The 20519-nt window shown below is 55.1% G+C and overlaps 11 protein-coding genes across 11 annotated transcripts; 9 read left to right on the top strand and 2 right to left on the bottom strand.

Annotated features, from left to right (window-relative positions):
• Positions 1–592: 592 nt before the first annotated feature.
• On the top strand, positions 593–2357 carry MYCGRDRAFT_95719 (uncharacterized protein; the record flags this gene model as incomplete). Its single annotated transcript, XM_003849664.1, has 4 exons — positions 593–945; positions 1080–1128; positions 1231–1371; positions 1752–2357. The coding sequence occupies 4 exons, from the start codon at positions 593–595 to the stop codon at positions 2355–2357; spliced, it is 1149 nt and encodes a 382-aa protein (XP_003849712.1).
• An 861-nt stretch (positions 2358–3218) lies between these two features.
• On the bottom strand, positions 3219–4233 carry MYCGRDRAFT_110754 (uncharacterized protein; the record flags this gene model as incomplete). The annotated part of the gene is made up of 2 exons (XM_003849345.1): positions 3219–4004; positions 4069–4233. The coding sequence occupies 2 exons, from the start codon at positions 4159–4161 to the stop codon at positions 3219–3221; spliced, it is 879 nt and encodes a 292-aa protein (XP_003849393.1).
• Positions 4234–4794: 561 nt separating this feature from the next.
• On the top strand, positions 4795–5034 carry MYCGRDRAFT_82144 (uncharacterized protein; the record flags this gene model as incomplete). The annotated part of the gene is made up of 1 exon (XM_003849665.1): positions 4795–5034. The coding sequence occupies one exon, from the start codon at positions 4860–4862 to the stop codon at positions 5028–5030; it is 171 nt and encodes a 56-aa protein (XP_003849713.1).
• A 38-nt stretch (positions 5035–5072) lies between these two features.
• On the top strand, positions 5073–5561 carry MYCGRDRAFT_47732 (uncharacterized protein; the record flags this gene model as incomplete). Its single annotated transcript, XM_003849666.1, has 2 exons — positions 5073–5405; positions 5484–5561. Coding segments are annotated over 2 exons (411 nt in total), but the record flags the coding sequence as incomplete, so codon positions are not given.
• A 241-nt stretch (positions 5562–5802) lies between these two features.
• On the bottom strand, positions 5803–6704 carry MYCGRDRAFT_95717 (uncharacterized protein; the record flags this gene model as incomplete). Its single annotated transcript, XM_003849344.1, has 2 exons — positions 5803–6641; positions 6701–6704. The coding sequence occupies 2 exons, from the start codon at positions 6702–6704 to the stop codon at positions 5803–5805; spliced, it is 843 nt and encodes a 280-aa protein (XP_003849392.1).
• Positions 6705–7366: 662 nt separating this feature from the next.
• On the top strand, positions 7367–9071 carry MYCGRDRAFT_47254 (uncharacterized protein; the record flags this gene model as incomplete). Its single annotated transcript, XM_003849667.1, has 2 exons — positions 7367–8880; positions 8936–9071. 2 exons carry the CDS (start codon positions 7367–7369, stop codon positions 9069–9071), a joined length of 1650 nt encoding a protein of 549 aa, XP_003849715.1.
• Positions 9072–9508: 437 nt separating this feature from the next.
• MgXYL4 (beta-xylosidase) lies at positions 9509–10594 on the top strand (the record flags this gene model as incomplete). Its single annotated transcript, XM_003849668.1, has 2 exons — positions 9509–10384; positions 10440–10594. Coding segments are annotated over 2 exons (1023 nt in total), but the record flags the coding sequence as incomplete, so codon positions are not given.
• A 495-nt stretch (positions 10595–11089) lies between these two features.
• Positions 11090–11848, top strand: MYCGRDRAFT_27464 (uncharacterized protein; the record flags this gene model as incomplete). Its single annotated transcript, XM_003849669.1, has 1 exon — positions 11090–11848. A coding segment is annotated over one exon (759 nt), but the record flags the coding sequence as incomplete, so codon positions are not given.
• An 886-nt stretch (positions 11849–12734) lies between these two features.
• On the top strand, positions 12735–14575 carry MYCGRDRAFT_117817 (uncharacterized protein; the record flags this gene model as incomplete). The annotated part of the gene is made up of 3 exons (XM_003849670.1): positions 12735–13262; positions 13331–13592; positions 14132–14575. 3 exons carry the CDS (start codon positions 12763–12765, stop codon positions 14573–14575), a joined length of 1206 nt encoding a protein of 401 aa, XP_003849718.1.
• A 1632-nt stretch (positions 14576–16207) lies between these two features.
• Positions 16208–16599, top strand: MYCGRDRAFT_95714 (uncharacterized protein; the record flags this gene model as incomplete). The annotated part of the gene is made up of 2 exons (XM_003849671.1): positions 16208–16432; positions 16510–16599. 2 exons carry the CDS (start codon positions 16208–16210, stop codon positions 16597–16599), a joined length of 315 nt encoding a protein of 104 aa, XP_003849719.1.
• Positions 16600–17491: 892 nt separating this feature from the next.
• Positions 17492–20482, top strand: MYCGRDRAFT_75552 (uncharacterized protein; the record flags this gene model as incomplete). The annotated part of the gene is made up of 2 exons (XM_003849672.1): positions 17492–18829; positions 19046–20482. 2 exons carry the CDS (start codon positions 17492–17494, stop codon positions 20480–20482), a joined length of 2775 nt encoding a protein of 924 aa, XP_003849720.1.
• Positions 20483–20519: the final 37 nt, after the last annotated feature.

Below are 20519 nucleotides of genomic sequence, written 5' to 3'. Positions count from 1 at the left end.
ACTCATGCTGTCGATGGAAACGTTCTGTTCAGCCGACAACCACAATTTCTGGCTGGCTGACTGACTTTGAACTCACAGCGAAGGAGCGCACCACATCATAGACTGGTTGTATCATTCGTCCCAGGATATGCCCGAGCACTGGTTGCTTGAAAGTAGGTTACACCGCCCAGATGGTATTGCTCGCCTCACAAACGAGCATTGCCCTGCGCACTTGAATCGCACGCCCGTCGCTGCTATTGCAAGCTGGACACGTCGTTGCTCGCTGCACCCGTTGCTTCCTTGCCTATCCCTGTTGACTGCAGCGCCGCTCTACAATTGATCACCGTCAACTCTGGCAGATGCCAGCAGACATCCGAAATTGGTCGTTGGGAGGGCCGCCGTATGAGGTATCTTCGCTACCGATGGACTGAAGATGTGAATTTCCACTAATTTCATCTACAGTCTGACAACACCAGCACACGGCGACACGACGGGTACTGGGCCAGGTATCCTGATACAACTCCTATAAAGAGGCAAGGACATCGCAAGTCAATCGTGCCATCTCTTCCCCTTCGTTTGCGTCTTCTTCCTGTGTTCACCTCCACTCTGCGAAATGCTTTTCCACACGCTGCTCGCGGCTGGTCTCCCTCTCACTACGGCCTTAACCCATGCCGCTCTGGACTCACAACCAGCCGCTGCTGAGCTGTCACTCGACAAGAGACAGTCTATATGCGGCGTCTCTGGCTACGATGATGACAATCACAAGCCATTCGAAGTCATCCTGAAGAAGGCGTGGAATGCGGAACAATGTTCGGCCTATTGCAAGAGCAGGGCGAGGTGTCAGAGCTTTGCCATTGGTAACGATGAGTGCAAGCTGTATTGTGAACCCGTGTCTGGAACTTACAAGTCGGGCCGGTCTCAGTACAAGTTCTACGGGAGAGATTGCCCATACAGTCCTTCCAAGCAGTCAGTCAACACGGCACAGACGGCCTCGCAGAGACCAGCAAGTACCGGAATTACGACGATGAGGACGTCAACGAGGACTTCAAGTATCAGTACTTCAACTATCAGTACTTCGACTACGAGGACGTCAACCCCAGGCTTGTCTCCCACAAGAGTGTCAACCACTGCTACAACAGTCACTACGAGGTGAGTGTGCGTCGTTCTGCCAAGGATGATGTACATGGCTAATATAGAGCAGGCCGACAACGACAGCATCGACCACTCCCCCCACGACTCTTAGTACGACAGCCTCTGAGAGTCCTAGTACGACAGCCTCTGCGAGTCCTAGTACGGCAGCCTCCACGACAGCCTCCCCGAGAGCCTTCACGACGACAGCCTCCACGACGACAGCCTCCCCGACAGCCTCCACGACAGCCTCTGCGAGTCCTAGTACGACGGCCTCAACGACAGCGTCCGCGACAGCCTCAACGATGACAGCCTCACCGACAGCCTCAACGACGACAGCCTCCACGACAGCCTCCACGTCAACCTCCACGACAGCCTCAACGACGACAGCCTCCCCGACAGCCTCAACGACAGCCTCAACGACGACAGCCTCAACGACGACAGCCTCCCCGACAGCCTCAACGACGACAGCCTCTACGACAGCCTCCACGTCAACCCCCAATACAATTAACCCAACCTGCGCAACCTTCTTCCTCCAAGCCATTGAGGATGGATCCTTCCTGTCAGCATCAGTAGACGGGAACAACATCGTATCCACGGCCGATAGTTCCGCCGCCACGAGGTACCGAATCGACGGCAACCAGCTTATCGACGCCAGCACCAGCAGCATCTGGTCGAAGAACTCCGGCACCACCATCGACGCGGTGAAGACACAAGACAGCCTTCCCGCCACCGAAATCGCAATAACCTGCGAATTTCTCCCCGAGACTGCCAACACGCTGAGCTGTGAAGACCCCACGAACACGGCGGTCAACAAGCTCGGCTTCTGCGCAAGTCTGGACAACAGTCTGGCCCTAGCGGACGGCGGTGCCGACTGCACATTCTACAACTACCGAGCCGTGTGCGAGACAAGCCCTTTCACCCCGCCCTTCCTCATCAGCGCAACCGACCCCGCCACGGGAAGTTTTCTAGGCTACATCACCGCCGCCTACTTCTCCTTTGGCATCCGGGACCTCACCACCACAGCCTCGGAAGCCCTGCAAGTGACCTACGACCCGTCCAGCGGTGAGACGGGACACCCATCCCAATTGACCATCACGTCTCTCAACTCGGCCGACTATCAAGATCTCACACTCCTCTCCATTCTAGCCTTTGTCCAGACTTCCGAGGACAATCCCCCGCAGGACATGCGGTCTGGATCGAACAAGTACGTCAGTGGATGCAGTAACAACACCACCACCTGCCCCTAACTGACCCTTTTTCGAATACGATTTCATTGTGCTGACATGTCCGTCCGTCCAACAATAGCTATGGTTTCCTCGGAAATTCCCAGTCCACGCCCCGTGGCCAGACGTCGCAAGACGTCGACAGCTCGATTCAACGAGCGACCGGTGTCGTCTTGCCCTCGCAGACTGCCATTGTGAGTAATTAGCCCCGCCCCTGCCCCTCTTCCCTCGCTATCTTCTAGTCACGGAAAGAGGGTTTTCCTTCTTCTTCTTCTCGTTCTAACGCCGAATTTCCGCCACGCAAAAGTGGACCGTAAACGGCATCACCCACGAGCTGAGCGCGCTCTGGATCAACACTCCCGATGGTAAGTTCGTCCCCCACCCCCCACCCTCCATCTTTCCGTTGCGCGGTTGATTGAACAAACATACCTGCCTTGCCCGTTAAACTGACCCTTCTCCCCTTCCTCCAGTCCCACCGGCGACGGCGACTCTCGTCCCGATTTTGAACAGCAATGGAGGCAACGGGGTGTACTTTACGGGCGATGCGGAGGCTCTCAGCGCGAGATTTCCGGGCGAGACGTGGCAAGCGTTGAGGTTGAGGCTTGTGTCGGTGGGGGAGAGGGTTGTTGGGTAGGAGAAATCGTTTCGATGGCTGGCTATTGCATGTGTGAGGGGGAGTCGGTTGGAGAAAAGGACTGTTTCCGTTCGGATTTGCTTGCTGGTTTTTTTTTTCGCGGAACGTATCTAGTGTAAGAGACTGATGACTCTGTTGTACATCCTGATCCAAACTCCCAAAAATCGCAACATATTCACTCCATACATCACCGTTCCTCCTTCTCTCTTCAACTCATCCGTCATCATCTCACACAGGCAATCCCCTCACTCTCAAACATACTCCACCTCCCCATACTTCTCATTCTCCCCTCCACTCCCCCTCGTGATCCTCCCCGCCGCACTCCTCAACACGCCCTTATTCGCATCCACCACTCCACTCACCCACTTCTCCTCGCTGCCCTCCACTTTAAACGTCGCACTCGCCAACCCTTCCCGATGCGAGTTTGCGTAAATCGTCTCCCACGCGCCCTTGGGCACTTCAAATGTCTCGTGGTAGATACTGAGATGGCTGTGTTGCTTGACCGTGCGATTCCACCAGTCCCACGCTTTGCGGTGGAGTTCGCTGTGGGCGAATGCTTGCAGGCCTTCGAGCGTGCGGAAGTAGCCGACGGACAGGTTGCCATTGGAAGAGGAGCGGGACGCGGCGTCGAGCCAGGATGTCATGCCTAGGAAACCGAATTCCTCCGCGCGCTCGTCGAGTTCGGTTGCCATGGATTGGAAGTAGCCGCCGAGATCTTTGTAGCCCGGAGCGAGGAGGCCCATGGGGTGGTTTGTGCGGGCGCCGATGTGGAAGACGACGATGGATGAGTTGGCGGGTTGGGCGGAGAAGGTTCCGTCCGGTTGAGGGATTTGGGCGGAGAATTTACCCGGGATTATGTTGGACATGTTGGGGTTGGTGAGGATGTTGATGGTTTGGAGGTAGGTGGTGAGGAGGCGGAAGAGGATGAGGGTGAAGGCTGGGAGGAGGGAGAGGCGGCCGAGGAGGAGGAAGGCGGTGCCTTGGGCGAGGGCGCCCATGGCGAGCCATGTTGTGATGTCGAAGTTGTCGCGGAGGACCTGGTGGGTGGGGAGTGGTTAGTTGATGGAGGGGAGGGTGTGGGTGATGGTGGACTGCACGTACTGTGGTGTTTTTGCCGGGACCGAACCATGAAGCACTAGGACGAGATGTCGACGGCGCCAACAGGGGTTTGAGGGGTTCTCCTGCTTTTGACATGGTGTATATGTGGAAATGTCTCGGTATGGAGTAGACTAGATCTGCGAGGTGGATCTTTCGTCTCGTGGATGTGCTTCGTAGCGATTTTGAGATGCTTGTCTGGAGAGTCGTCGAGATGCTGTTGATATCGAGATATGTTTTGGGGAGATCCTTCGACCTTATACTATCTGACAGAACTCAAATCCACCTCAACGATGCGGAGTTGTCGAGGTCCAGATGTCATCGGTGGTCGATGGGTCGAGGTTGATCACTCATCTTACGTCCGCTTCAGCCAAAAGCCGGAGTTCTTACGCCCGTAAATCCTTCGATCAGCCACCAGAGCTGCCGAATGCAGCTCGCACTGCGAACCTCAGCTGTGCAAGCCGTCTTCTGCAAACGGCCGACGGAGGAACTCGACACGTCGCGACGAACCAGGTCAAGTTGGTTTTGACGATGACTTGGAGAGGAGATGAGACAAAGACACGTTTGCACGGCCACAAATCTCCAGCCACTTCCAAGTAATTCTACATCCAGCTTGTGGCGCTCGACATTCCAAACCTCACCGTCCTCACATGCCACTTCTTTCACGTCTTCGGACACCAAGGTCCACGAATGATCCGGCGTATGGAGAGGAGACGTTGAGTGAGCAGCGGCAAGGCAACCAGAAGAAGCACATCGCCTTCGAAACACCCCCGAGTCCTCTTCCGCGAAACCACACCATGCCACCCCACCGCTCCCCCTCCCCCACCTTCTCCATCTCCACCACAGCCTCCGACCGCGCCCTCGCAAACGACCTCTTCAACCCCTTTGGAATCTTCCGCAAACCAACCTTTGTCCACCAGTACGCCTCTCCCTCTCCCATCCCACCCATCTCCCACCCAACCACCTAACCCCCCTCCCCCCCCCCCTCCAGGCGAAACTCCCCCCCAACCCTCCACCCCTTCTACACCACCCCCCTCCTCTCCCCCCTCCTCTTCGACAACACCGACTCCTCCGCCCGCGACCACCTCGCCGCCGAACGCACTTTTCTCTCCTGGCTGCGCTTGGCAATCTACATGTCCGTCGTGGCGACCGCGATTCTCATTTCTTTCCATCTCAAACATCAACCTTCCCCGACGGAGAGGAAGATTGCGCTGCCGTTGGGAGTGGTGTTTTGGGTGCTCGCGTTGGGGTGTCTTGGAGCCGGGGTGGGGAATTATGTGAAGACTGTGGAGGGGTATGCGAGACGGGAGGCGGTGGTGCAGAGTGGTTGGGGGACGCAGGTGGTGAGTCTGATGCTTTGCTGTGCTGTTGACGTGGTTGTGGATGGGAGGGAGAAGGGCTGTTACTGATGTGTGAGTTAGGTGTTTACGGTTGTCGCGGCGGCGATTGTGGCGGCTTGTGTTTTGTTCTTGTCCATGGAGGTGGAGAGGTCTTCTTGAGGAGGTCTGACGCTTTGCGATAATGATGCTATGGCAATGCAAATCTCTGGAATCCATTCAGTGTGTCGGATACGCCGTCTCTGGGGCAGTGCCCGGTCTCTGCTCTTGTGTGACATCGCATTTTGACTCATGGCGGCATTCTTGACCACCTGAGATACTGCTGCAGTCTTTCCTCGTTCATGCTCTCCACTCGATTCATCTCTTGATCAGATACCGTGCTCTTTGCTGTGTGATCTCTTCCTCAAATCTCCAAAATCGCCCACGTCGCATCATCCACCGTGGTATACACCCTCCCCAACCCCAACAACTCATCCCCCGCCTTCATCACCTCACTCAACTCCATATTCACCCTCCCCGCAATATCCTGCGCATGCAACCCCTCATTCGTCTGCGGCGTACTCTTCAAACACGAATACACCTTTCTCGCCGACGCACTCACCCCCGAGATATCCCCTCCCCCACCACCACCTCCATTCTGCTGCGCCAGTTGTTGTCCATACCCGTTCGCACCCGGTTGTTGTCCCTCGTTGCCTCCTCCGGGCGGCCCCTTGGTAAGCTGCAAATGCACCACCGTCGCCTCCAGCAAATGATACGAAATCTCATTGAAGTCCTGAATCGGCCGCACATTAATCGCCCCGACGTGCCGCTTATTATTAAACGCCTTCAGTCGTCCCCACACCCGCGCATACCCCTGCTCCACCGGTTTCTGCTTCCCTCCTCCTCCTCCTCCTCCTTCCGCGGGCTCAAACGCTTCCGCGTCAATCCACACTTTGACTTCAATACTCCCCGTGCCGTCGTCCATTTTATACGTCACGTTGGTCGTTTGCGTGGAGATGTTCCGGATTTGTCCGATGAAGGTGACTTGGGTCATTTCGGTATCGTCGACCATGAAGTGGTCGGCGTCGGGGTGTGGGTGGTGCGCGTCGAGGAGTTGTTTGATGGTGACGGGCCGGAGGGTGTCTTTGCCGTAGCCGGTGCGTTTGGTTGCGCTGTTGTCGTTGGCGGACTGCGAGCCCGGCATGAAGCCGCCGCCGGAGGCTCCGCCTTGGGCGCCGTAGGAGGTGGTGGAGTAGCCGTAGTCTGTGAGGGTGTTGTTAGTAGGAGTGGGAGTGGGAGTGAGGTGGTGAGGGTGATAGTACCCATGGTGGCGGTGACGGCGGTGATGTTGTCGGCGGAGAGTTGTGTAGATGGTTCACTGAGAGAGTGCTTTGGAAGTGTTGCTGTTTGCCTAAAACTTGCCCCACCAAAAGAGAAGACGCGTCGATGTAAAAGCGTGTCGCGAGCGTGCCGAAATGATACGGTCGCCCATTGAGATGAGATGGACAGAAATTGTTCTCGACCTCCACAGCTTCCAGAATCTCCTCACATCTCTTGCTACAATCACAATCACACCATCTTCGAGGGCAGATCACAACAGACGTGCATCGACAAGATCATGCGCTGCATGATACTCCAACGACGTAGCACTCGCAAGCTGCCATGTGTGCATACGGCGACACGACCATCATCCGCTTATACGCTGGCATGAGTCGTCAAGCGTCCCTTGGATTGCGTGATGCATTTCGCCTCCTTCGTTTCAAAGTACCGCAACGTATCAAGGTTCCGGGTTGTTTCCAGGATACACAAGAGCCTCCATCTGCTTTGAAATGCATACGCCTTCGATTCCAACATGATGTGATTGTTCACCAGCTGATCATAGGTCTTGACATTCCCTCCAGCACAGTGAAAGACTATGCCAGCCCTGCCCACGGTAACTCCATCTTCAGGTCCTATTGCTGGAGACGTTGCTATCTCGGAACTTGATCATGGCGTCACAGACGGGTGATGGCAACAACACATCCGAGAGTACATCGCTACTGTCAGGGACCATCGCCGAAAGCTACCACGCCATCGACAGAACTGAGCGCCATGACTCCGCCATCGAAATCAAGCCTCCTCCCTCCGACGTCGAGGCCGATGTACTGCCCGAGACGAGCGCACTTGGTCGCAACCTCACTTGGAGTAGTGCATACATTTTGACCATCTCCCGCGTTCTTGGATCAGGAATCTTCGCCGTACCCGGAACGATCCTCGCAGCAGTCGGTTCCCCAGGTCTGGCATTGACATTATGGATCGTCGGCGCTCTCCTAGCATACTTCGGATTGATGGTCGCTCTGGAGTTCGGATCCATGTTGCCACGCTCTGGAGGAGACAAAGTCTATCTCGAGTTCACATACCGCAAGCCAAAGTACCTCGTCAGTATACTGGTGGCCACACAGGCGATCTTGCTCGGGTTCACCGCAAGCAACTGCATCATCTTTGCCCAGTACATGCTTTTCGCCTTCGGCATTGATGAATCAGAAGGTGCTCGCAAAGCCATTGCTGTCGGATTGTTGACCTGGGTTACCTTCGTTCATGCCTGCTTCATGGAGACCGGCATTCGCATCCAAAATGCTCTTGGCTGGATAAAGATTGCTATGATGATATTCATGATCCTCAGCGGCATCTTCGTTGTTCTCTTCCGCCACAACGATACTGCAACAGCGCTCCAATCTCCAACAGCTAAACATCTACAATGGTCCTGGACTGCCCTCTGGACTGGCAGCATCTGGTCCCTCGGCGCCATCGCAACCTCAATCCTCAAAGTCTTCTACTCGTTCGCCGGCCTCAACAACGTCAATAATGTCCTCAACGAAGTCAAGAACCCTATTCGAACGCTCAAGTCCGTCACGCTCACCGCCCTGGTGACCGCATGCGGGATGTACCTCCTGGTCAACATCGCTTACTTCAGCGTTGTACCCCTTGATGAGGTTCGGAACAGTGGTGGACTCATCGCCGCCCTCTACTTCGAACGAGTCGTTGGGACATCAGTCGGACGCCGCTTCCTCCCTCTCATGGTAGCTCTAGGCTGTGTTGGCAACGTCATGGTCGTGACCTTTGCTCTTGCTCGATTGAACCAGGAAATCGCCCGGACGGGTCTCATCCCTTTCTCGCGCGTCCTATCCTCCAACGCGCCGTTCGGCTCGCCCCTCGGCGGACTGCTCGTACACTACATCCCATCGGTCCTGGTGCTGGCAATCCCGACTGGCGATGTCTACTCCTTCATCCTAGAAGTGGAAGGATATCCAGCTCAGATCTCCGCTCTTGCTGTTAGCTTTGGTCTCATCTGGCTTCGATTTAGACGGCCGGACTTACAACGACCATACAAAGCCTGGATTCCGGGAGTCGTCATTCGGATGGGCGTCAGCGTGGCTCTTCTCGTTGCGCCATTCTTCCCAAGTCCGGCTCAGAAGTCGGGTGTGTTCGGAGCGGCGGCTTATGCTTTGGTTGGTATTGCAGTGTAAGTCAGGCGGCACTCTGTCCATTCAGGACTGCTGTATTAACGACACCCACAGGCTCACCCTCGGCGTGATTTACTGGTTGATGTTTGCCATTGTGCTGCCGAAATGGCGAGGCTATGCCTTAGCGGATGAGACAGAGGCATTAGACGATGGCACGACTATCACTAAAGTGGTCCACGCGCCGATATGAATTCTTGGAGGGAACAGTTATTCTATGGATATCGCTTGCTGATGCACTAGTGCCAGCGCATTTCTATGACAAGCATGTTCATCTTCATCGCTCGCGCGATCGCTATACGATGTTCCGGGTGTTCCGAATGAAGAATAGAACGACATGGAGTCGTATCCGATTTTCGCACCAATCAAAGCACGTCCGTGTCTCTCCCTGTCGCGGAAGATGAACAGCGATCTTCCTTGGCAGTAAAATTACTCCGGATCTTGGCTTCCCCGGACCTTCCGTAATAGGCAGGCGATCGACCGGGATCTCGACGTGGAGAGCTGCATGCTGGCTATTCTTCCGGCGGCTCCACTCTTGTATCAGATTGACGAACGAATCTCAGATGCATATAAGCACTGACACACCCGCAGGATACACCCTCCACTCCCCCAAATCAACCGCTTCCAACCGCCATCATGCTGCCTCTAACCCTCCTCTCCACCGCCACCCTCCTGGCAGCAACAGCCTTCGCCCTCCCCCAATCCTCTCCTCAACCAGACCTCTTCACCCGACAGTCATCCACCGCCAAAGTCGGCTATCTCCTCACCACCTTCCCCGTCGAAGATGAAGCCATCTACATGTACCTCTCCAAAGGCAACGACGCCCACACCTGGCAACAACTCACAACCGACGGCTCCAACGGCGCCATCCTCCGCTCCACCATCGGCGACAAAGGCGTGCGAGATTCCAAAATCGTCCGCGCGAAAGACGGAAGCAAATACTGGCTCATCGGCACGGATCTCCAAGTCAACAACAAAGCCGACTTCAACGTCGCCTCCCGCTTCGGCTCCCTCAAAATCATCATCTGGGAGTCCACCGATCTGGTCAACTGGTCTTCTCCCCGCCTCTCCCCGAACCTCACAGACTCTTCCGCGGGAAACGTCTGGGCGCCCGAAGCCGTGTGGGATGAAAGCTCCCAGACGTACTTTGTCGTCTTCGCTTCGCGCTTCTTCCCCGCCACGCCGGCCGATCGGTCGGGACCGCAACCGCCGAATAAATTAATGTATGTCACCACGACGGACTTCAAGACGTTCTCGGCTGCGAAGGAGTACCTCGCGCCGGGGTATCCTGTCATCGATGCGACGTTTTTAAAGGCCGATAATGAAGGCGCTAGGGTGTGGTATCGATGGGTCAAGGATGAGAGGGATTTGTTGATTTATCAAGAACGGTCGGCGAATGGACTTCTGGGACCTTGGAGTCGGGTTGGTGGTGCTTCGGATTCGGAACGGATCACGTTTGCGAAGCAGTATAGCAATAATGAGGGGCCGTTGGTTTTTAAGGACAATGTAAGCATCCCTCCCCGAGACCTCGCCAGGTATTAGTCGACTAATGTGAATGCAGGTCGACTCCGGTCTCTTCCACCTGTGGATCGACGAGAACTCATTGCAGACGTACATCCCGGCCACGGCGAGGACGTTGGGCAGCATGTCGGCGTGGAAGGCGGAGGCGCTGAAGGGGTTCCCGAATCATATCAAGCATGGCAGTGTGGAGAGTGTGACGCAGGCGCAGTATGATGCGTTGTTGAAGAAGTATCCGGCGAAAGCCGCCAGTGTACATTCCTAGGAATGCTTGATGGCGATGGGGTAACGCTGAAATGGCACGCCGAAGCGATGCCCACGAAGTCTCGAAGAATGTCGATACCGATACGAATGAATTCGAACGAACGGAGTCGTTATTAAGATGTAGCTTGCTGCTGCCGCCTGAGCTGGTTGTCTTTGCAGTTGCAAAAATCCCTCCAATCGAGTGCCGATCATGTCCGATTCTGGCAGGTGCTCGGTATGTGGGTCACGCCGGGGTGATCCATGACGAACTTCTCGGGGCCATCTGCCACTTTCACTCGCATCTACACAACATCGTTTATCAAGTAAGTCAAAAGTTCAGGAACCCGGAACGCATTCGTCATTACCAGAAGGTCGTCCACCCCACAACAATCCTCCAGGCCGCCTTTCAAGGGCACTCTCCACATCAAGGACTTCAAAATGGCCGACCCAAACGGCGTAGAATACTACACCATTCCCTCCTTCCAATTCACCGCCGGCGCCCAAAAGGACATCAAAGTCGCCTACCGCTCCTTCAACCCCACTTCCACGCGCGGAACAGTCCTCATCCCAACCTGCTACGGCGGCCGCATCAACACCACCCAAAATTTCACTTCGGGAGCACTCAAAGACTACCATGTCGTCGTCGCCGCCATGCTCGGAAATGGCGAATCATCCAGTCCCTCCAACGACCCGGACTTCCCTTCCGACTACTCCCTCCGCTACCAGGACTGCATCAACGCTCACTACGCTTTACTAACCGACCATCTTGGAGTCAAAGAACTGGAAGCTGTGATTGGGTTTTCAATGGGCGGACAGCAAGCTTACTACTGGTCTGTCATGCACGGTTCGGGGGATTCACCATTCGTCAAGCGCTCGGTGGTAATTTGCGGCAGTGCAAAGACGAGTGGTCATAACTACGCTTTCCTCGAAGGACCGACTTCCGCACTAATTGCGAGTAAAGACTACGATGGCGGGAAGTATCGCCAAAACGGCGTGAAACCTACAGAAGGACTGCGAGCTTTCGGGCGAGCCTATGCAGCGTGGTTGACGAGTCCGGAATGGTTCCGCCAAGAACTCTGGCGGGAAGTCGGAGCGAGTTCACTGCAAGACTGGCTGCATCCTCCCGACGGTAAGTCGAATTTCGAGGCTTGGGATGCGGAGGACTTGCTTGTGTTGGCGAGGATGTGGCAGGCGGGGGATGTCGGGAGTGTGAGTGGGGGTGGAGATTATAGAGAGGCGTTGAGGGGTGTGAGCGCGAAGGTGTTGGTGATGCCGGGGAGTACGGATCAGTATTTCCCGGTTGAGGATGGAGAGGCGGAGGTGAAGTATTTGAGGAATGGGGTGTTTGATCCGTTGGTTAGTTGTTGGGGACATATTGCTGGTGGAGGAGCGGATAAGGAGGGGTTGAGGTGGATGGACCGGAGGATTGGGGAGTTTATGAGGGAGGCGTGAGGGCTTGAGGGTTGAGGGGAGCTGGAGGAGTTCTAGGTGGCGAGCTGAAGATGGCGTAGGCGTTTACGTCTTCGAGAAAGAATGAGGCTTTGTTGAAGGAGGATTCGATAAGAGGTGGAGTCCGAGTAGGCGTCAACTTGAAGCCGGTGGTATGGCCGGATCGGTTTGTTTGGTCCTACCGTCATGTCAAAACCACAGTGCGTAGTGCAATATGGGGTGCGGGCGACTATTCTCGTCTGGACTTACTGGCGACCATACGTTCACCGATCGTGGTATAGGCATAAGTACATCCGAGCAACGGGACATCGATAAACCTTCGCAGACTGTCTGTCTCAAGCCAACACATGCACATTGCTGTTGAGCCATACAACAAGTGAACTATTCTTCGAGGCCAGTCTATTCTTGTTCACAAGTTAGCCCTCTTCAATGGCAAAAGTTCGGTCAATCTACAGCCATTGAGAGGCGTGACAATCCTGCCGCCTTCGAAGGATCCCCTGCCCCACTCCCCTGACACGCACTCCACGTTGCAACGACAACGTCTTGAATCCATTGTAGGCAGTCACTCTTCGCCAGCACAACAGACATATATCTTGTACTCTCGTACTACAGTATCACCAATCATTCCATCAACAACGACAGCGACTTCCAGCGTCACCAAGTCAACTTCATACATGCCCTCCCAAGACTGCTCCAACTGCACCCTTTGCCGCCTAAACCAACTCTACATCCTCAACCACAACTCCAAAAATTACAACAAACCCACCAAATCCAACCTTCCTCAATCACCCACCCAAGCCATGTCTCCCTCCACTTCCCAATCCCACCCCTCCCTCCGCCTCCTCACAGCCCTCTCCCTCCCCTTCTCCTTCGCCTTCATCCTCCCCTTCGCAATCCTCGACAACGCCCTCATCCTCATCGGCCTCATCCCACTCTCCATCTCCGCCCTCCTCTCCATCATCCACCACCGCCGCGACACCCGCTCCCCCTCCATCCGCTTCGACAAGAAATCACACTGGAGTTGCCTCGGCGTGACCTCCACGCTGGTGGAGATGTTGCTGCCGGTTGTGTATCTGGTGTGTCTGGTGCCGATATGGATGAAGCTGGGAAGAAGCTGGAGGAGCACGATGGTGTTGGTCGGGACGTATGGGACTGTGGGTATGGTGGCGAATATGTGAGTCTTCCCATTGCCGTTCTTCGAACGAGACGGGTGTTTAGGTTGAGCTGACGATTCAATGAAAGGTTGATTCACACATACATTACCCTCCGCGCCATCCCTTGGGCTCGCTTTGGTTTGGGAACGACTTGTCCGGAGTGCCGCGCGAAATCGCAGACGCAGCAGAGAGCGGCGCCGATGGCAGAGAGGAGTGGTGGGATGTATCAGAAGCCGGGAGCGGCTACGAAGACGAGGGCCGTCGATGCGAGGGATGGGGACGAGGAGGACAGCCCTGGTGTTGAGTATGATGATGCGAGGAGCGATGTTGATGATGAGACCGCGAGGTTGGTGTGAGGGAGTGGCACTTCGGAGCGAAAGTGGTGTGTCGCCATGCGGCGGGCGGATGCAGTCGGAATGGTTGCCACACGTCTGGAAAGCTGGAAACGGATGTTTCCTGCAGAGTGCACGCAAACAGAGCTATGGTTGTCTGTCATTTTGTCTTATCCAGACATTGATACGTACCGTACTTTTCCAATCTTGTTTCCTTCCTATGCGCTTCAGCATGGACGTTGCTCCTGGTACTCAGTTGCCAGCTTGATACCTCAGTCGTGCCAAGCACGATGACATGGTATCTCGACATGGATGTACGCAAGCCCGCGCTCTCATGATCTCACCCTCGCTCGGGGGGCTACTATGGCCGTACCGATGGTTGTGATGCGGGGCACAATAGCGTCATAAGTGTAGACAGATCTCGCGTCACCTGTTCCAAGACTCGGTCTGTTCGTTCGAACACTCGAAACCAAGAACCAGTGACCCGCCCAACAAGCAGATATATGTCGGGCCAGACGAAGGACTGAAGATCAGAGAGGAACGCAAGCCGCGCATAGTCTCAAGACGACTCGGTCATGACCACAGTCGACATCAGCATCATCGTCAAGAGAGGGAGCCCACTCGACTACCCGCAATATCGCCACACCGCACTCTGGCTCTGCTTCGCCGACATATCACCTTCTCTCGTCGTGCATGTCGTCGGGCCGTCAGGCGACTATCAATTTGAGAGCAGGGAAAGTGATCAACCCTGGGAGGAAGAAGGTCACGCCAAACTTGTCGACGTGGGAACGCTGGCCGGGCCTGCGACTGCAGCTCACATCGTGAATCAGCTCCGCAGCGTTCCGATCCGCAATAGCGATCCGGAGTTCAACTGTCAGACATGGGTTGAACGTGCTCTGAAGAAGTTCAACGATGAGGCCCAGTTATCCACGGAGTCGTATGAGAAGGGTATCGACGGCATGGTTGATGCAATCGCGGAAGCGGAAGACGTGGAGGAGTAAGTGGTGGTCTCTGCGATCAGGCTGGTGCTTTCGATGTGAGGAGTCGCTCGATAGTGCGTACCAAGTGTAAAATCGGCATATTGCTTACAATCTCTGTGGGGTCTTGTGTCAGTCGAAGGATTTGACTTACCTTCAATGCTCCGGGACCCGACGTGCATGTATCCAGTGCAGTAGTAGCGCTTTCACGCGACCTTCCTGCTGATAATTTGCGAAATCGTACCGCAGTCAATACAACGCAGCTGTCAATGGGCAAAGCTTCGGCCAGGCTGCTTCGTCTATGCTATAGGTTGCCGGGCGATGGACAGAGGACGAAGGTATTAATGTCGGTGTGATTGGCGAGACGTTCACTGCAGTAGGATTGTCGCCACTGATCGAGGGCTGGGCTTCCAAAAGCGCCGGTGAACTGCTGATCGCTCGCTGCTTCTCGCACGGCAGTGACAACGCGGCCGGATTGTCCAGCAACGGGCAGTGTGGATTCTGGCACGCTGACGATACTCGCGGCGAAGCACATGACGAGCGTCCTGCCTGGAGGCTCATCTTCTGACCGCAGGACTTGCCGCTTCCTGGTTCGCGGAGTCGTGGAACGCCTGAGGAGATTCGTTGTCAATTTTGTCATGCTCGGGTATCTTCTCAGTCGCGCCGCGCGACATAGCACCACGCTCGATTTTGCTGCACTGAGATTGAATGCGAAAGACAGAAGCGACTTGTGCTCCTGCAAATGCGAGATGGTAGCGCGATTGTGCAGATTAGCGAAGATGGAACGTAGAAAAGGGAGAGGCAGGATCAAGGCCAGAATTGGTAGTCCATTTCCTGCCTCAGGCGTTGACGCATGCTTAGTCAGTAGACGGTCCCTCTCCACCTCAGTCTCCAACCTTCCAGATTTCTTCTTCTTCCTTCAACAGATCGACCGTCCAATCGCATATTCTGCCGTGCATTCATTCACCACAAAGCGTGCTCACCCCATATAAGCCGTTTCGAAGGCTTGTGTCGAAGGGCCGATGTGTCCACTTTCTGCAACTCCACATCATGAACGATTCGGACACCTGCCATTTTTCTACGACGTCCGGCTGGCTCCGATATGGACGAGACCAAGATTTGGGGATCACGGCCGTCGAGCTCCAGCGTTACCAGACCCCCGTGAACTCAGCAGTCTTTCAGGTATAGGACGAACGTCCTGCGGCAGGCCCTTCTGACCGCTTCTTCCTTCATGCCCACGACCGATCCTTCAATGACTCGTGGACGCATTGCATCAGACTTTGTTGGTTTCGAAAGGGAAGCCGTATACCCGTGATGAGCTCTTTCCTATTGATTCGTTGGCAGATTCATGCTCTGCTGTCGTATTGCTCACCGCTTGACAAGAACGGAGGAACTCGGTCTGTCCGCGATTAGTAGGTGATCTTGAAAGCTGCTAAGGCAAAGTAAGCAGCCATCTCGCCTGATATCCCGCGTGAGTGAAACCACATCATATCATCCTCAGCCGCGTGGGTCCAGGAATAGGTCAAACGTACACAAGCTTCTGGCACATGGCAGCGAAATGCTTATAAAGTCTTCATCTTCGCTCACCTCAAGGAACAACCCGTCAATCCCAAACACTAATACCTCGACCAACCCACAACGCCAACGCTCATCAACATGTTCTCCTCGTTTCCGACATTCATCGTCATCGCAGCAAGCATCGTCCATGCTTCCAGCCCACCACCCTCCTGTCCCACGACTCTCGTTGTTCAGAATGGACCCCAACTTAACGGGTGCACCTCCACGAAATACGGCCACACATCCACATCATCAGTCGACTGCGGAGGATGCAGCTCTCTGGTGACGAGCACTACTTATAATCGTTTCTTCGGGCATGGACCGGTATGTCGTCTGGAGACTCCTCTCGGAGAGCGGTATTCAGGTGTTGATGGTTTTGACTAACTTGGCGATTGATGCAGGCGTGCGTGAAGTACCCGATTCCTACGACTACGAAAGCGAGTGCGACTACGACCGTGACGAGCTGCGAGGTGACGCCGACGAAGTACTAGACATAACAAGGAATTGTGGTCTGCTCGTGAAGACGAAGGTGGCGACGGGTGAGGCTGTGGTCTGAATGAGAGGATGCAGGCGTGGTAGTGGCTGAGGAGGAAAGGCGGATTGACCGTTATCGTGCTGTCAACGAAACGATCAGTAAATTCGCTGTATCTTATTATTGATAGTCCGTGTGCCGGATAGTCTCGAACGAGAACATGTGGCTCAAAGATCTCACGAGGCTGTCTCCTGAAATCGTCGAGCCTGGCAGGCTTGAGTTTGTTGTTGCTCTCTCTTGCAGCTCTCGCAGCTCTTGCCATCGAGATACAGCGGCACGAGAGATCGTCAGCACGCATAGCATGCAATCTTCCTCGAGCGGGATCTTCGTTCTTACAGCGAGTCTAATGCTGGTAACAAGTGAGGTGAGCCTGAAGAAGAGAGTAGTAGCCCATCGACATCCATCGACGAGGGGGTGCCGAAGATCAGCCAATCGATCTCAATGCCGACGTCTCCGCTTGTCTTTGTCTTCAATGACGATGCACATCGAATGTCAACAACGACGAAGAGGATTCATGCTGGGAGCGAGACTGGCGTAGGGTAGCTCATTCACGCAGATACCGTGTGGTAGACACAATTGTTACAGGTTCACGGCAATTGGTGCGAATGTCGTACTCCAAGTGATGATGTCGTTCTAGTCGTTTCCGCCCAGCTTGAAGCAACCTCGGCGATAACGGCGAGCTGTCTCTGACACTCACTCATCGACGCGTTCACGTGCCACTTCCGCCACTGTCAACTACATGTCGTGCTTGCGATCTCGTCTTCTCTCCTCCTTCTGTATTCGTACATACTCTTGATCGCCCGTAGCACCCATCACATCCTCCCCGGCGGAGAGCTACATTCATCGCCACCATGTCGACCTCCCGCACCCTCCCTCTGATCCCACTCCCCGCATCGACCGTCCTCTTTCCTCGCGCCACCATCCGGATCCCTCTTCAGAACCGAGCCGACATTGCAGCGATCCTAGCCAATGTATACAGCAAAGCTTCGCATCCACGACCGGAACCCAACAGCGTCACCATCGGCTGCGTGCCACTCAACAGCCAATACCTCAGCTCAGATGGGAAGCAGTTGATCGAGGACGCGAGCGGCAACAAGAAGTCGGTCGCACAGGCCGACGCAGGCCAGGCGAACAAGTCAGATTTGTTTCAATATGGTACCATGGCAAGAGTCAGTGGGGTGCAAGGACAACGGCCGGGAGAGTTGATGTTGGTTGTCGAAGGTGTCAGTCGGTTCAGGATTGAGAAGATCACACACGAGAAGCCATACTTTCAAGCACAGGTTACGCTTCACAACGAGGAGCGTATTGCCGAGAACGATGAGAAGATCAGCGGCCTGTTCGCCAACTTGAAGCAGCTCAGTCGGGAGTTGATTGCTCTCATTCGCCTTTCTGCGTTGCTGCCTCGTGGACCACAAACGACACTATCACCGATCCTCGCCCGGAGACTGGAGCTATACATCGTGAGGAAAGATCTGCAAGAGGCGGGTGTGTTGGCGGACTTCATGACCAATATCATCGACTGCACATATGAGGACAAGCTGCGGATATTATCCTCCTTCTCTGTTCAGGAGCGTCTCGAGCGTGTTACAGAGACCTTGCAACGATCAATCTCTGCTATTCAAGGCAACACACGGATCTTGTCCATCAGCACAACGAACAACTCGAAGCAAGATGGTGTCATCGATATGGATACATTGAACAAGCTGCGGCAGGACCCACGGATCAGACGATTGGCAGCAGGGCAGAATGGTGGCAAAGGGAATGCCATGCCGCCTGGTATGGGTGGTCCAGGTGGCCAGCAGGAAGACGAAGCGAACGAGATCGAAGAGCTGAAGAAGAAACTCGACGAAGCCGGACTCTCGCCGGAAGCCCGCAAAGTGGCTGACCGCGAATTGAAGCGTCTCGCGAAGATGAATCCCGCACAAGCCGAACATCAAGTGGTTAGGAACTACTTGGAGAATCTGTCGGAGATTCCCTGGACCAAGGTCACGGAGGACAATCTGAGCACGGCGACATTAGGCAAGGCGAGGCAGCAGTTGGACGACGATCATTATGGACTTGAGAAGATCAAGAAAAGGTTGTTGGAATATCTGGCAGTATTGAAGTTGAAGCAGGCGGTGAATGTGGACTTGGACCGGCAGATTCGAGCAATTACTGAAGTTGCCGCCGGTGCTGATGATGCGCAAAAGGTTGGCATCATGCGAGAGGAAGACAAGAAGCCTGCTAGTGCTCCTGGCAACGACGCCGACAAGACTGGTGACGATACAGAGAAGGCTGGCAATGACGCAGAGAAGGCTGGAATCATGCGAATTGAGGACAAGAAGCCATCAACAGGTTCAGCGATCAAGGATGACAAGCCGCGTGACGCTGACAAGGCTGGAATCATGCGCATCGGAGACACGGAGAAGGCGGATGCACCACGAGAGCAGTCCTCTGAAGAGATCAGCCTGCTCAAGCACAAGAAAATGGTCGATCGCTCACCAATTCTGCTCCTGGTTGGACCGCCTGGTGTCGGCAAGACATCCCTCGCCAAATCGGTCGCCACCGCCCTTGGTCGCCAGTTCCACCGCATCTCCCTTGGTGGTGTCCGCGACGAAGCTGAAGTGCGTGGTCATCGACGCACCTATGTCGCGGCCATGCCCGGTCTGATCGTGAATGGTCTCAAGAAGGTCGGCGTTGCGAACCCTGTCTTCCTCCTCGATGAGATTGACAAGGTCGGCGCTGCATCCAATCACGGTGATCCGTCCGCTGCCATGCTCGAAGTCCTCGATCCGGAGCAGAACTCCACATTCGTTGATCATTATGTCAACATCCCGATTGATCTCTCCAAGGTCCTCTTCATCGCCACCGCCAACAGCCTCGACACCATTCCTCCACCTCTTCTCGACAGAATGGAAACTATTCACCTCTCTGGCTACACCACGCTCGAGAAACGTGCAATTGCCACGCGCCATCTCCTACCGAAACAAATCATCACCAATGGTCTGCAACAGGAGAACGTCTCTCTTCCCGACCCAGTGCTCGACCACGTCATCACAGCGTACACTCGCGAAGCCGGCGTGCGTAATCTTGAGCGCGAACTAGGCTCGGTATGCCGGTCCAAAGCCGTGCAGTTCGCCGAAGCTCGTGACTCCAATGCCTTGGAGACGTATTCTCCTATGGTCTCTCTAGAAGACATTGAAGAAATCCTCGGCATTGAACGCTACGAGGAGGAGCTTGCCGCTGCTTCCTCCCAGCCAGGTGTGGTGACCGGTCTGGTCGCTTACTCTTCCGGCAACCAGGGTTCAATCCTCTTCATCGAAGTCGCCGACATGCCCGGCTCCGGCCGCGTGCAACTCACTGGCAAACTCGGCGACGTGCTGAAGGAGTCCGTCGAAGTCGCTCTAAGCTGGGTCAAATCCCACGCATACGAGCTCGCGCTCACCCACGACCCCAACGAGGACATTATGAAAGCTCGCTCCATCCACGTCCACTGCCCATCCGGCGCAATTCCCAAAGATGGACCCTCCGCTGGTCTCGCACACACCGTCGCGCTGATCTCCCTCTTCAGCGGCAAGCCTGTGCCTCCGAACCTCGCCATGACCGGCGAAGTCGCGCTGCGCGGGAAAGTGATGCCCGTTGGTGGGATCAAGGAGAAGCTCATCGGTGCTATGCGCGCTGGCGTCAAGAAGGTCCTCTTGCCCAAGCAGAACCGCAAGGACGCCAAGGACTTGCCGCAGGAGGTCAAGGATGGGTTGGAGATTGTGTTCGTCGGACATATCTGGGAGGCACTACCGCATGTGTGGCCCGGCGCGGAATGGCCTGGTCAGAGGGGCTGGGGTGGGGTGGAGAGTCGGTTGTAGAGATTTGAGGGAAGAGCAGTTTAAAGTTGGTGAGATT

Source organism: Zymoseptoria tritici, chromosome 9 (assembly GCF_000219625.1).
Source record: "Zymoseptoria tritici IPO323 chromosome 9, whole genome shotgun sequence".
Taxonomy (NCBI): domain Eukaryota; kingdom Fungi; phylum Ascomycota; class Dothideomycetes; order Mycosphaerellales; family Mycosphaerellaceae; genus Zymoseptoria; species Zymoseptoria tritici.
Note: the sequence above shows the minus strand (reverse complement) of the source record. Positions and strands in the feature narration are given on the sequence as shown.